At 40.6% G+C, this 15,654-nt stretch overlaps 1 protein-coding gene across 1 annotated transcript; it reads left to right on the top strand.

The window, feature by feature from the left end:
- The first annotated feature begins 7,242 nt into the window (after positions 1-7,242).
- Positions 7,243-15,603, top strand: GRM2 (glutamate metabotropic receptor 2). Its single transcript, XM_053469465.1, has 5 exons — positions 7,243-7,758; positions 9,867-10,704; positions 11,955-13,015; positions 13,517-13,682; positions 14,964-15,603. The coding sequence occupies exons 1-5, from the start codon at positions 7,306-7,308 to the stop codon at positions 15,035-15,037; spliced, it is 2,592 nt and encodes an 863-aa protein (XP_053325440.1). The 5' UTR covers positions 7,243-7,305; the 3' UTR covers positions 15,038-15,603.
- Positions 15,604-15,654: the final 51 nt, after the last annotated feature.

The raw sequence follows: 15,654 nt of genomic DNA, 5'->3' as shown, positions 1-15,654 counted from the left end.
TTTTATGTTTTAGTCATCACACATTCATATATATATATCTAGATACATAGATACTGATAGATAGGTGGATAAATAGAGAGATAGATAGATAGATAGATAGATAGATAGATAGATAGATAGATAGATAGATAGATAGATAGATAGATAGATACTGATAGATGGGTAGATAGATAGATAGATAGATAGAGATAGATACAGATAGATGGATACAGATAGATAGATAGATAGATAGATAGATAGATAGATAGATAGATAGATAGATAGATAGATAGATACTGAGATGGATGGATGGATAGATAGATCGATACTGATAGATGGATAGATAGATAGATAGATTGATAGATAGATGGGTGGATAGATAGATAGATAGATAGATAGATAGATAGATGGATGGATAGATAGATAGATAGATAGATAGATAGATACTGATAGATGGATGGATGGATGGATGGATAGATAGATAGATAGATTGATAATGTGGCCCAGTTATGTTACTACATTACACAGGTCCTTTATTAATTATGTAATGTGGGTCTCTGGTCACTCGTAAATTAAAGGCAACACTTGCTGCATGTAACGTGGCTCAGTTGATTTAACTAGCATTGCTCACACTATTCAGAACTTTGCTCTACAAAAACTAAAATGATCAGTAGTCCTGTCTCTCCCTTTTATTGTTGGCTTGTAAGCGACCGTTTCCCCCTCATCTGTCATTGTCACTTGCCAGACACAATGTTGGTGTGATTGTGTGTATGTGGTGTGATTGTGTGTATGTGGTGTGATTGTGTGTATGCGGTATGAGTTACATCTATGATTCCTCGCTTTCTCTCTCACATATCATACCCTTGCCGTATATCTATGTATAGCTATGTAGTGGCGACGTCACTTGTCTTCATGCTGTGAGTTGATGAAGTCCCATATGTATATTTATATATGTATATATTATAGATTCCAGCAACCCTTCCTGACCCCTTGGTTGTCTTTCACTGGAGCAGAGAAGCGCCTGCTGCACCCCCTTGCCTGTTGCTCTTATGATCTGGTTTCCATGGTTACCCTGTGATTTCTACCCCCCCTTTCTTTAGACAGTTATCCAAGCCATGTGTGTAGATGTATAAAAAATGTATACATACACACATATACAACTGTACATGCAGAGGTGGTGCTAGACTTACTAAATCATTTGATGCGCTCGTGCATATATAGTATGTGTTTAGTGTATTTGTAGGGGTATGTATATATATATATATATATATATATATATATATACATATATATGAAAAATAAATGATTATGGCCATATGAAATAATACCCTGTTTATTGGACTAAAATTCCATTTTAAGGATAAGCTTTCAAGAGCGTGGACTAACATAGCTATTCCATGATATATATATATATATATATATATATATATATATATATATAGTTTAGGCCCTTAGTGCCTATAAGGATGTTGTTCTATGAAAGTGTGTAGCATAGCTAGACCACCGTAAGGACCCCTGGGTTGCTGTACAAATGTTAGGACAGTTTTAGATATATATTAACTAGGTGTTAATATATATACTAGTTACATATCCGGGTATGTAGATCGATCCGTGTCGTTGGTGTGACTATAAAATCTGGTTTATACTGCCCGCACAGCCTTATGTTTGTGCATAGAGGTCCATGTGATGGAAAGCGGCCCCTTGTAATGATATAGTAATGATATAGTATGCCTATTATGCACCTGTAAATTTCCCAAGGGATCTGGAACCCTTCTCCACATGGCCGGCTTCCACAGAGATCTACAGTTGCCGTAACTGGGGGTCTTGGAACCATTGGCATGGTCAGGAGTTATGCCCCACAATGATGTTGATGGCTTCGGGCATCTCAATAATATTAACATGCAATATGGTTATTATTTTTATAGCGAAATAATTGGCAAGCTAGATGAGCCTAATGGGTCTTACCTGTTGTCGCATTCTTTCTTTGTAATTGTTATTGGGAAATATTCCTAAAAAATATGCATACAAAGATATTACACATATCTTGACCCAAGTGTACTTACCATTCAGACCAGAGATTTGATGATTTCTCAGAGAATTCAGTATCTGTGAATCTTAAATGAACCAAAGCATCATTGCCTCAACAATACTTAAACCAAAGGAGCAAATGATTTAAGTATTTGAAGAATTATTATATAAATGTTCTTATCAAGCATTCCACTTTTCAAAGTGTTAATTTAAATATCTCCAAGCCATAATTCATTGGAAAAAACGGCACACATTTGACGGATATATTTAAATAGTCTGATTCCCCCACATTTATATATAAAAAAAAAAATGGCGATATGTAATTGTACGGTTTGCTGAACAATATCACCCAATTCTTTATTTCAAGGAGAGATGGGTCTTGAAGATATAAACAAGCTGTGTGGACATAAATCGTGAAGACAACATGGTCGGTCAAACATGTAATGTGCAGTTTAATGAGAAATTTCTTGCCACAATGCGGACGGGGGAAATAAATATCAGGGAACGTATGATTACATGTTATGAAACCAGCACGCATAAACCGTCAGCCTTTACTGCCTCGAAACAAAATGGGTTCTCGATATTACGGTGAAGAAGGCCTGTGTGTTCTAGACAATCTCCAGTGATGGCTGAATTGCATGTTACCATTTGTGGACTTGTGTCCGAAGAGATCACTTTCTTGCTCAACACTTTATTTTCCTGAGCGTCGCTGGTCCACCTACTAAATTTAACCCTTTTGTAAATGAATGCGTATTTTGAAATGTTATTCCTGGTACCATTGAATGTCCAGACCCGGGGACGCACTAATGCATGGCACCCAGGGGCCCGGTAACCAAGGCATCCAGTGGGGTCATGTCTTACATGACCCTGCGGTAGTAGGGAGGCAGCTGCAGTGATCATAGGCTCCATGTGAGATAAAAGGGAGGGGAAGCACAGGGAGGGAGAACTGTGTGAGTTGCAGGGATAGTGGTGGAAAGAAAGAGTGAGTGAGTGTGTATGGTGTTAGAATGTGCATGTGTGTGTGTAAGTGTATGGTGGTAAAGTGTGCCAGGGGTGAGCTTAGGGTTAGCGGGGCGAAGGGAGTTGGGAGATGAAATTCTGGTTTATTCAGAATTTTGCTGGGGAAAATTGCCATGTGACACAAAACCAGCCCCACACATAGGTTGTTGCCATAGAAACTGAAAATAAAGTGTTAAGAAGAGTTGTTTTTGTGATTAAACCTTCCGAGGAAAGACTTTTGCATAAAATATTCAAGCGCACATAAAGTTATGTCTAAGTGAAACAGCACCTTTAATGTAACCAGGTAACAACATTTCATTTATTTTTCTCTCAATTAAATGGTTTCCTCTTACATTAGTCAGAACATTTGTATTTTAAACCTGAAAACTTCAGAATGTTGAACATATTCCATGGAAACGTAGTTTCACACTGATACAGAACTAATGTGGAGCAATCAACAGGAATAAGCCATTGGTTTCCATAGAGACTGCAATTTATAAATAAGACTTTGTTCTTTGTTTTTATTGACTCTAAGAGTTTGATAATGGAGAAGAACTATAAAGCCTATATACTATCTGTAAACTGTAAAGACTGTCTTTTCAACCCGTTGTAAATCCTCAAGCCTTACTTATCCCTTGGCCCTTGTCATGGGACATGGATAGGTTTTAGACTCTTCTACTGGATGGATGTTCCTTGTAACCACCACTATTAGCTGGAAGGCTATTCCATGTAACCAACATTAGTGAGGCAGCACATTCTCACCTTACACCCAAGCTCCTAGTTTTACAACCAAACCCCAAGTGCGTTAGCTTATATTTATCAATGTTAAACTGTTGCCATTCAATTCCGTGAATTTACTGAAATTATATCCACCCCGTTTGATTTTCATTGGCCTGTTTTAAGTATTTTAATCTTTGACTTTGTTAAAGCAAAGAAACACAATTGTATTCGGTTTTTGAGCTAGAATTGATTCTATAATGAAAAGCCACTCATTAAAAGTATTACTAAAAAATGCTTCAGATAGTCCTAATGTGTACGGGTGCTGTGAAATAATACTGACGTATTGCAAATAAATCACTAGTGTGAAAAAAAACTGATTCTGTTTTAATGAAAGTGGATGCAAGCATTTGCTGCTAATGGAAAGTAAAAAGCTGGCTATTAAATGCGTTTCAATAAAAGACAAAAAAAAGACGCATAAAACCTGTTTGATATTCAGAGCTGAGTTTTACGAGGCCCCTAGCTACATTTATAAAGCCGTTATAACAAATTGAAAGGCGATATCGTTCGGAAACAACTTTATGAATCAAGGGGTGAGTTAAAGGTGTTGTTGGTGAACTCCTATAGTACAATACAATACAAAAGATGCAGGTAGATGCAATAAAAGGGCAACTTAATACAAAAATTAATATACAAGACAGTGTAGCAAACACCATAAGGCTGGGGGGCCCTAGGAGGATTCTGGTCTAGGGTCCCATTAGCGTCAAATACGGACCTGCATGGCTATATGGGTTCTAGGATTTGTCCAGCCAGGTTTTTATGTAAATACACATTAATTTATTGGAGAAATGTTGCCCCAAGATCCCACATCCTTTTAATCTATTAACGCCAAACGTATAACAGAATTAACCCATTACGCTTTGTAAAAGTAAGGATGATTAGTGGCGGGCAGATCATATTTATAATTACACACATCATTTATTTTGTATTAACCCACGGAAAGGGTTAATTTAAATAAATAATGGTTCTGTACTTCACTTCCTTCATCCGCGCAAGATTTCTCATTAATGAGCGCATTACATGTTTGACCGATCATGTCTGGAAAATTCACAGTCCACGTAATTCGCTCAAAGCCTTGTGAGTGAAAGAATTATAGGCATCATTCAGCAACCTGTACATCATTTAATGCGGGCCATATGTGAAGCTGTTTCTTCTTCGCGCAAGTTTGATTTTTCACACCAGTTGCCGGTGGCTTATTAGTATACCACCATCTTAATAGATAGAATATTACTACAAAAATATTTTGTGCACTTTAAAATTGTAATATTTCGAAATATAATGAATACAATGAAGAATGAAGAAAATAAAGGTCATCTGTAGCTGTTTTCAAACTATTTTAAAAGCTGTTTCTGATTTTAGCATTTGTTCTGCGTTTGATACATCAGTGGATACATAAAAAAAGAACTTAACATTTTGCTTCAAGGTATTAATATGCAAATTTTGCACTGGGGTCATTTTTAGAATTTTGTGATTGACAAAAGGGACATCCCTGGCAAATTTCTTTATAACAAGAGCTGAGCTAGCCCTGCAAAATGTATGGTTCAGTCAGTGAGGTGAGTCTCGTTGACTTTAAATTTGATTTATATGGGGCCATCCTAACTGCACTTTCCATTTAGTGAACATAGCCCTTTAATCATGTTAGCGTTTCCTATAATATGCACTGTTTCAGGGACATAAAAACATGTTTTTTTCTTCTTCTACATCTCCTTCTTCTACATTTTCTTCTTCTACATCGCCTTCATCACTTATTCTTTCGGAATGGATTTAGCCCTTGGCTATGATGCATACAACAGTAGCCCTAGATTGGGTGAAATGGGCCCTATTTGGGATCATTGCTCAGGTGTTACTGCAGATAAAATACAGCGCTGTGGAATGTGTCTAGCTTTCTGGTCTAGTTGGCAAGCCTGACGTCAGCTCAGCATGTATGGCAAAAAGTAGAGAACATTATGGCATTGAATGAGAACCTTCGCTCTCTACTCTACATAGTGAGACTGAGAACCATTGAAAGGGAAGAGTAAATAACTCTTAAAAACTTTAATCATGTACAGCCTTTACTATGCTGCCGATGTGTTGGTAGATCTGGGTAATGCTGTTGATTGAAGCTTCATCACCAGTGGGTCGGTATTTTAGGTTTTAAGCAGCTCATTGTTGGGACCCGATAAAGCAGATGAGGGCTAACAGCTTTCAGCACGGGCGCCATACCCAGTCTAATGGATATGGTGGTGCTAAAACACACTTGGCAGACAGTACACTTAATACTAGTATATAATCCAGTCCAACACCTAAATGAATCCAGTAATGGAGGAATAAAACATGGGACAGGGGAGGGCTGTCATCTTTTGGCCTTGGGGAAATGTAAAGCTAATTACCCCCACTGTAACAAGCACACGCAGTGACTCCATTGAGCCCTGTCTCTGTGGACAGGCAGACTGCCCCTTTTTGAAGAATTTGGACCCCGTAGGGGGGCAATTGCCCCCCCTGCCCCGAAGCCCCCGGAGAAGGATGTGCAGTGTGGACCCATCAATCTCTCTTTCCAGACCTCCCTGTGATAACTCCTGTGAAAGAGTAAAGCATGAATATAGCATTCGAGAGAATTATCATGCTAACAATTTTTTTGTGATTATGCAGTAAAAAGGAAATTATGTGAATTTCTAAGTATATTATTTTGAAGTTGTAATTGTCACAATTTGTCAATAATGTAACAACTTCTGCAAATTGGTAATGTTTATATTCACTTTGTTTATAAAATGATGTACGTTTTATATTTTCCAATGTCATCATCATGATTACAATTGTTGCATGAATTATATATATGCCTCCAGATATGTATGTCTTCTGTGTGTGTATATAGGTACAGTATCTATGGTTCTAAAAATTAGTATTCCACACTATGTATTGTGTGAATGTGCAGGGGCAGTTCTGGATTTTGGGGTTCCTAATTGTAAAAATGTATTAGCGGCCACATCTTTAAGACAATAACAAGGGAATTAAATATATCCTTGTATAGGTATCACCATTCATCCTGTAGAGAGCCACATAGACCATTGGGAACCCAGTGGGAACCCTAAGCAATTGCGTAATCTTTTTATATGCACCATGAGAGCGTGTTCTTTCGTAGCAAGGAATAACACTTTTGTTTGGGTGGAATAGTCAACATTCGATGGCAGGTTGTCCATTAATATATTATTGTGAGTGTACAGTTTTGCATATGGCAGACTAGTAAGAGCATTTCTACCCATCTCACTATCTTCAGTCCCCTCATGTTCATATTTTTCCATACTTTCTCTTCTCCAGAATCTTTCCTCTTTTTTGTTATCTGTTTGTGTTACACTGGTTTGTGACATGACCTTTTTGTACCCTCTCGTTTCAGTGCAGGACCCCCAGCATTTTCATTGTCCAAGAGTGGAGGCCACTTTATGAAAGTGACTTGGTTCTAGTTCTCCCCACTTCTTCTGTTAGTTGCCTTTTGTGTAACTGGTGGCTACCTACTTTGGATTGGATTTCCGCTGACAGTCTGCTCTGATGGCTACTATGCTTTGGACCTTTCTTCTATTCCCGGTCTTGACCAGTGGAACTGGAAGTGGATCACCCCCTAGACCAGAGATACGAGTGGATGGAGATCTGGTTATTGGGGGCCTCTTCCCAGTGCACGAGAAAGGGGGTCCTGGAGCTGAGTGCGGGAGGATGAATGAGCACCGTGGCCTGCAGCGCCTGGAAGCCATGCTTTTTGCATTGGATTCAATAAATAGAGACCCCAAACTGCTTCCTGGACTACGGCTGGGGGCACACATACTTGATACATGTTCCAAAGACACATATGCTCTGGAGCAGGCCCTAGAGTTGGTCAGAGGTTCCCTAACACGAGGAGATGGACCCCAACATCTGTGTCCCGATGGATCATATGCTATTCATGAGGAAGCCCCAACGGCCATCAGTGGTGTCATCGGGGGATCCTATAGTGACGTGTCTATCCAGGTGATTTTGGAAGAATTAATATTTTATGTGGGTTGGAGTAGAATGTTTTTTATGCTACCATTCTATGCTACCATAATCTATCACCTTCTTGAAAAAATTACTTTTGGTAACATTTGCTCATATACTGATTCATTCCAGACAGCATTAATATTATTATTTATTGTTTTATATAGCGCCATCAAATTCCGTAGCTCTGTACAATGGGTAGACAGGACATAACAAGTAGTATGTTACATAACAATTTGACTTAAAGAGAAAACAGGTGAGGAGGGCCCTGCCCAAATGAGTTTACAATCTAGAGGATAGTGCCTTTTTCATATCTTTCACTAGTTGCTATTCCCAATAGTAAACCATTGGAGAAATTCCTGTTCAACGAATGGTGACCAATGTATAGTATTTTCTCCAATACTCATTGGCATTAGATTACCGGTCTGAAAATATGTCAAGTGAAAAAAATCAGTACGAGAAATAGTTACTAAACATTTTTATTTAGTTTGCAAGGGATTAGGTAATTTACAGGAGCAGCCGATGTTACGTATATTCCTTATTCTTGATTGATGTGTTTTGTTTAAATCAATGCAACATGTTTACATAATTTGAAACAGACAAATCTGCTTTATGGGAGAAAAAGGAAGGGGTGTTCTGATGGAGAACTACCTAGATAGAGAGAGAACGGTGGAAGGAGAGTCTAGAGACTGGGTGTTTGGAGATGTGATAGGGGCTCCACAAGCAGATGCTTGACTGGGATCCCATTAACTTTAATCTCCCTGATTGTGGAGAGACAACATACAACATCATATCCCGGCACTCTGGCCCAAAAAAGGTAACAGATAGCTTAGCCTGTTGATAGAAACGGCACAACTTCCGGGTCCAGGATGTCCCCACAATACTGTCTGATTGTGTAAATTTATTTTGGTTCTGCACAGGGCACCATGGGCTCACATATTTATGTTGGTAGTGCACTAGGCAGCTGTATTTGTAATTTTTGTACATATATATGTGTATATATATATATATTTATATATGAATAGATGGCTATGGAAAAGTCATTTTCACAGAACTGTCCCTTTAAGACCTTTGTTTCCATAATATAAAATGTTCTTTTCATGGAATGGAATGGTTCCACCAGTATAACTCCTTCAGCTAAAACCTGTGCCGTTATACAAATCTATACTATTTTTATTATTTAATCATTTTTATTGGTTTTCTCCTTAGTTACATACAATATCAGTTACTTAAAATGTGAGAATTAGAGTTAGATCTCTCAATGTAAAACATATGGTTGTAATCTTCTTGCATTTCGTGACCTCCACCCCGTCTCTTACCATTATAAATAAAATCACAGATTTAATTGTAAAAATCTGCTCAGCGTATTAAAGAGGTATATATAAAGGGATCCTCTAATAATGCTAAGTGCTAAGCTACTGCAAAGCCAATCAACATATGGGCTTAAGCTGTAGCACTCTTTACAATGAAGGAAACTGACCCCATTCACTGGTTTAGGATCCAGCTCTATCGCACATTTATTTCAATACTTTTAGCATAGCACTTCAAGACAATTCCCCTTCAACCTCAAGAAAGTTGGGACAATGTCACCCGACATTACTATGACAATCCATGCTTTTAGGTGGCATAATGAAGGGTTGCACAACTCCATGTCCCAAGAACTTTTGGGCCTACTTCCCATTTGAACCTCCAGAATCCAGTTGCATCTATATGGAGAGTTGGAAAGGGGGCAATTAAGATTCTGAGATCCTCCATAGATTTTGTACCACTGCCAGAAACCTTTCTGGGTCTCTTGTTTGCATTTCCACTTACAGCCAGTATGAATGTTGAGTAACAAAGATTTTTTATGGCATTTACTCTCTGATGGGACATTTCCTGTGCTCCGTTATGGGCTTTTGCATATTGTATCCTGCATAGGTTCATACATCTATGAACAATGTTGTAGGACCACAACGCCCATCCTCTGAGCAGACCTTTATGGCAGTTCCATGTTAGATCTCCTTATGCAATACACGTTTGTCTTCCAACTTCTTGTTCTGTTCTTCCCCATCATGTTTATAATATCATCTCTAAAATTATTGATTTATTTCTATCTAAAACAGGTTGCCAACCTTTTAAGGCTCTTCCAGATTCCACAAATCAGTTACGCCTCAACAAGTGCCAAATTAAGTGACAAGTCTCGTTATGACTTCTTTGCCCGAACTGTGCCCCCGGACTTTTACCAAGCCAAAGCCATGGCAGAGATCCTGAGATTCTTCAACTGGACATATGTATCTACCGTGGCATCTGAGGGTGACTATGGCGAAACAGGGATTGAAGCCTTTGAGCAGGAGGCACGAGCTCGTAACATCTGCATTGCCACCTCGGAGAAGGTTGGACGGTCCATGAACAAAAAGACCTTCGAGGGTGTCATCCGAGCACTGCAGCAGAAACCTAGTGCTCGAGTGGTTGTTCTGTTCACGAAAATCGAGGATGCTAGGGAACTTTTAGCTGCGGCTCAAAGACTCAATGTTTCCTTTATGTGGGTGGCCAGTGATGGCTGGGGAGCTTTGGAGAGTGTGGTGCTTGGCAGTGAAGATGTGGCTGAAGGTGCCATCACCATGGAACTGGCATCTTACCCATTGTGGGAATTTTCCAATTATTTCCAGTCGTTGCACCCTGACAATAATACACGCAACCCTTGGTTCCGAGAATTCTGGGAGAACAAGTTCCAGTGTCGCCTAACATCGCCAGGATGTGCTGAGCATTCTTTGAAAAATGTGAAATTTGAACAGGAGTCCAAGATCATGTTTGTGGTGAATGCAGTGTATGCTATGGCTCATGCAATGCACAATATGTACCAGGCCCTCTGCCCCAATACCTCTCAACCATGTCCTGCCATGAATCCAATAAATGGGCGCCGCTTCTACCGTGACTACATCCTCAATGTAAAATTCAACGGTAAGTATTGAGAAGTTCATCTATGGGGACTTTTCTAACATGCAGAGCTCTGACTCAATCGAATTTGCTCTTGTAGGCCCTACTTGACCCTTGTTCATTCTATGGGGGGTGCAATCTCCTGTGCCAAACCCCCAGTTGCCAAACGTGTTAAGAAACATCTCAAGAAGATAAAATGGGTAGTTCTGAAACTTAGTAAAGTGCACTTGTACAAAAAAACGTGCCCTGTAACTACTGGGAGCACTTTGATGTCATCAGTGATGTAATTACCTTTGGGGCCGACCAAGGGCAGCTCTCCCATTGGCCTCTCTCTCCATGGTTAGGGTCCAGGCCCGGTAATAGCACTGTACCCCTTTAATAAACAGAATGCCGGGATATGACATCATGTCCCGACATTCTGTGTCTTAAAGCTTATGATATTCTTACTGCCATGTGTCCTTGTCACTGATTGGATTGGCATGGCTAGACCATGGAGGAGGATGGCAGCTACAGCTGCAAGGCTGCAGTTTTGACCCCAGATATGTCTTTTATTTGCATTAACATGCATTCTGCTTTAGTTGTGTCTGTCAAGCACAATACTAGAGAGTGCATTTAATGTTTACGTGGAACAGCATCTTTAGTATTTTGAGGTCATACTGCACATAGAATATCCTAACCAATTGGATTAATGTATTTGTGCTCTCACGGTTTAGTAATTTTGGAATTAGTAACATTTCATTTAAATCCGAGAGGCTTTTTGAAGTCGGCTTTATTCTCTGCATTTAAACTTTGCCCCAATATCATAAGCTTATTGTAGTGGCACTACTTACCCTATAATAAAACTTTCACGGGGAAAATATACAATGCGTTTTATTGCCATGAATGAAAATTTAGTAGGTTTTACCTCGCGGCATATTATTTCCCGCTGTGAAGATATTACCATTTGGAATTTTGACACTCAATTGGAATGCTGGTTGAGAGGGAGATGTAGAAGCAACGAGGTAGACGCAAAAACAGAGTACACACAAAAACACAGCCGCAACAAAGACAGCTCAACATGCGCACAAATATGTTTATGTTATTCTAGTGGCCAGTGGCTAGTGGCCAGTGGCAGGTTTTACACTGGGATCATCACTTATATGTCAAGTAATAGAGACATATAACAATTGGAACCGTTTTATACCAAGTTTTCATACCCACGATGCCAAATATGTTTAGGGTAGGCCTATGCATGATGTATTTATTTTGAATATTTTTTTTCTCTTTTTTTGTAGCTCCATTTCCACCTCCGGACACTCATAGCATAGTGCGATTTGACAAATTTGGTGATGGAATAGGACGTTATAATATCTTCAACTTTCAGAACACCGATGGGTTTCACTACAAGAAAGTGGGCTACTGGGGTGAAGAGCTGACGCTCAACACCAACCTGATCCCGTGGGCGCGTAGTGCAGTACCCGTGTCTCAGTGCAGCGACCCTTGTAAGAAGAACGAGGTAAAGAGCATGCAGCCGGGAGATGTGTGCTGTTGGATCTGCATCCCTTGTCAGCCATACGAGTTTCTGCTAGATGAGTTCACATGCATGGCTTGTGAACTGGGACAATGGCCGAACGAGGAGCTGAACGGCTGTTATGATCTCCCCCAGGAGTATATACGCTGGAGAGATGCTTGGGCACTGGGGCCGGTGTGCCTGTCCTGCCTGGGGCTACTTTCTACCCTCTTTATATTTGTGGTGTTTGTGCAACACAACAACACACCAATTGTAAAAGCTTCGGGACGTGAACTCTGCTACATCTTGTTGAGCGGAGTACTCCTCTGCTATGCCATGACTTTCATTTTCATTGCCAAGCCGTCACCTTCTGTCTGCACGCTTCGCCGCCTTGGCCTTGGCACCTCTTTTGCCATTTGCTACTCAGCCTTGCTTACAAAGACCAATCGTATTGCGCGCATCTTTAGCGGGGCGCGAGAGGGGGTCCAACGGCCTCGTTTTATCAGCCCTGCATCGCAAGTGGGCATCTGCCTGGCACTCATCTCCTTCCAGCTGATTGTGGTGGTAGTCTGGCTGCTTATGGAGCCACCAGGGACCCGAAAGGACACTGCCCCAGACAAGCGATACATAGTGACCTTGAAGTGTAACAGCGGTGATGGCAGCATGCTGGTATCCCTATCGTACAATGTACTGCTTGTCCTGCTCTGCACGCTCTATGCATTTAAGACTCGCAAATGCCCTGAGAATTTTAACGAAGCCAAATTCATTGGCTTCACCATGTATACTACGTGTATCATCTGGCTGGCATTCCTGCCCATCTTCTACGTGACCTCGAGCGATTACCGGGTGAGAGCCATTATGCTTTGTCATTAGCCACTAGGTCTGGAGCCCTGACTATGATGGTCATCATTAACATATCTGTTCATTACACAATATAAATATTTATCTCGTGGTACACGGCCCACCACATTGTGTGCCACAGCCAATGTCGAAAATGCAGTATGATCGTCAATTCTGATTTGCATCATGAATTCAGCCAACGCAAGGGTTTTATAACAGCCCTGCAGTCGTTTTGTTTTAGGATAATTTTGTTGGTGTGTTTCAGCTTGAGTGTTATAAAGCAGTTCAGGTCTGGCCCATATTGGAAGCCCATCCAAATCACTTTCAATTATGCCGTAGGATTCCACCGAGAACGCTTTCACGCATAGTGAATACAGTTTTCATAAATACTAATAATCTGTTCAGGGTAGATATACAAGTTTATCTCCCGAATGTCCGTCTTCCAGAAAATGCATTTATCTTTACATAATCCCATAGTCTTACTTCACACTCTCTTTCCCGTTCCAGGTTCAGACTACCACACTATGCGTCTCTGTCAGTCTCAGCGGCTCCGTGGTCCTTGGTTGCCTGTTCACTCCAAAACTGCACATCATTATATTTCAGCCACAGAAAAACGTCACCAGCCATCGCACTGCCACCAACCGATTCAGCGCCACCGGAGCAGGGTCACAAGGTTAGTCACAAGATAATGCAACCCAGCAATATACAGATCTATATTACACATGAATGTGTTTAGCAAAGACCCGTAGGTAAAGCAAATTAAAGGAACAGAGAATTCCGTGTTGATGGATAAGTGAAATATTACAAAGTAATGCATTTCAATAGTTCTCCAACAATCCCAGGACTATATTTCACATTTATGAGGCACAGTAAAACAAGCTCACATGCTTAATTTATGGCTGTAGCCGCAAGGGTGAATGCACTACACACGGCTGAGGCTGTGATGCATGCGCACATACTCAGTTTGCCCGACCGACCACATTCATTCACTGAAGGTACGATCATAAGACCGGACAGGAGCAGAGCGGAGAGAGGGAAGCAAATCTTGGTCTGATTCATTCTTTCCTAAAAAGGGATGATTAGAAACCCCTTAAGCCATGGTTCAAGCTGCTTAATATCCTACTCTTCGTTCCAATCCTCCTCTCAAAAGCTACCCATGCAGGTTTTCAGGAACTTTAATTAGCTGGATGCGTCAGACTGCTGTAGACATCAATCGATCCCAACCAAATGTTTATTCACGTTCTTCCGTAATCCTTCCCTACATTAATGCGGCGTCACACAAAGCATAGAAGAATTTGGATTGCCAAAGATGCTTTTCATGTCTAGCACAGTTTCGGAAACGACAAATTGGACTTGGACATGAATCATTACGGGTAGTAACCGAGGTACGCAGGTTTAATTCTAGGGGTAATAGAAACTTGAAGTTGGCCAACTTCATAACACATGGTCACCTTGATAAACCACACATCTGCAAATATTTTGCAATCCAGCAGGTACTGAAAGGGTTAAGCTATAAAAAAAAAAAAAAGCCTAAAAAGAGAGGAATGGAATCGCATACATTAAAACGAAGCATCTGCTGCACTTAATGTGAAGAAATGCAGTTTGAATGCTCTCCCCTCCACACGCCATTCCTTTTGTCATCTCCGTTTTAACCCCCTGCCCGTGATGCCCCAGGGATTATTTTAATGGGTTGATTGAAATTCATGTCCCTACAGGAGCCTCCGGCTGCCCATTAACCTGCACAGAATCAACAATCTTACTAACAAGGGAGTTAACAAACGTCTCATTAATACACCCTCCTACTGTTATACAAAACACAGAGACATCACCCATTCCTCCAAGAACATATCACCCCCTACTGCTGATCATCCATGGTGCTCGTCATAAAGCTACCAATGTATAGAAGACATTGTCGGTGCAATTAATTCCAACATATAACAAATTCTCTTTCCAGGGACAGCTGTGCAGTATGTGCCGACTGTGTGTAACGGGCGTGAAGTCGTGGACTCTACAACCTCATCCCTCTGATAAAGCCTAGCTCCAAGTGGGTGGGATGGGACATATAGGATGACACTTCCCCACCGCAAAGCAAAGCAAGCACAATGACCACAAATGTCACATTGTGTCCAGCTGAGGGGAAGAGACTACAAGTGATGGTGATGTCCATCACCCAGCTCCAGGAAACAGAAGATTGACAAGACCAGGATCCAGCACAACATATGATGAACAATCCATGAGACAGCTATCGGAGGAAGGTGGATTGTGGGTAATCTGACTCCAGGACTTTGTTGACAAAGAGCACAATCAAGAGATACTTTGAGTTTATCGGTTACAGGGTGGAGAGGGGGACTATGAGAGGGTTAAATTAGGCTGTTCCATCTCATTCAGAAGTAGGTAGACCTGGAATGTGGTGCTAGCCCAGGACGAACAGCGCAAGCTTCATTAGAAGAAAAAATAAAGGCACAGCTGAGGGCCATCACTGCAAACAGTATTTTCTTTAGATTAGTAGATGTTACTGGGCAGCAATTACCATTACTGTGATAAGAACTGCTAACAGTGGTATTATGTAAATAAAACATCTGTTTGTAGTTTGATTTTTCCGAACAAACCCATTTTGAATTAAGCCTTTTGGAAAAGCTAGTTCC

Source organism: Spea bombifrons, chromosome 6 (assembly GCF_027358695.1).
Source record: "Spea bombifrons isolate aSpeBom1 chromosome 6, aSpeBom1.2.pri, whole genome shotgun sequence".
Lineage (NCBI taxonomy): Eukaryota > Metazoa > Chordata > Amphibia > Anura > Pelobatidae > Spea > Spea bombifrons.
The sequence above is the reverse complement of the archived record's forward strand: the minus strand, read 5'-3'. Positions and strand labels throughout refer to the sequence as shown.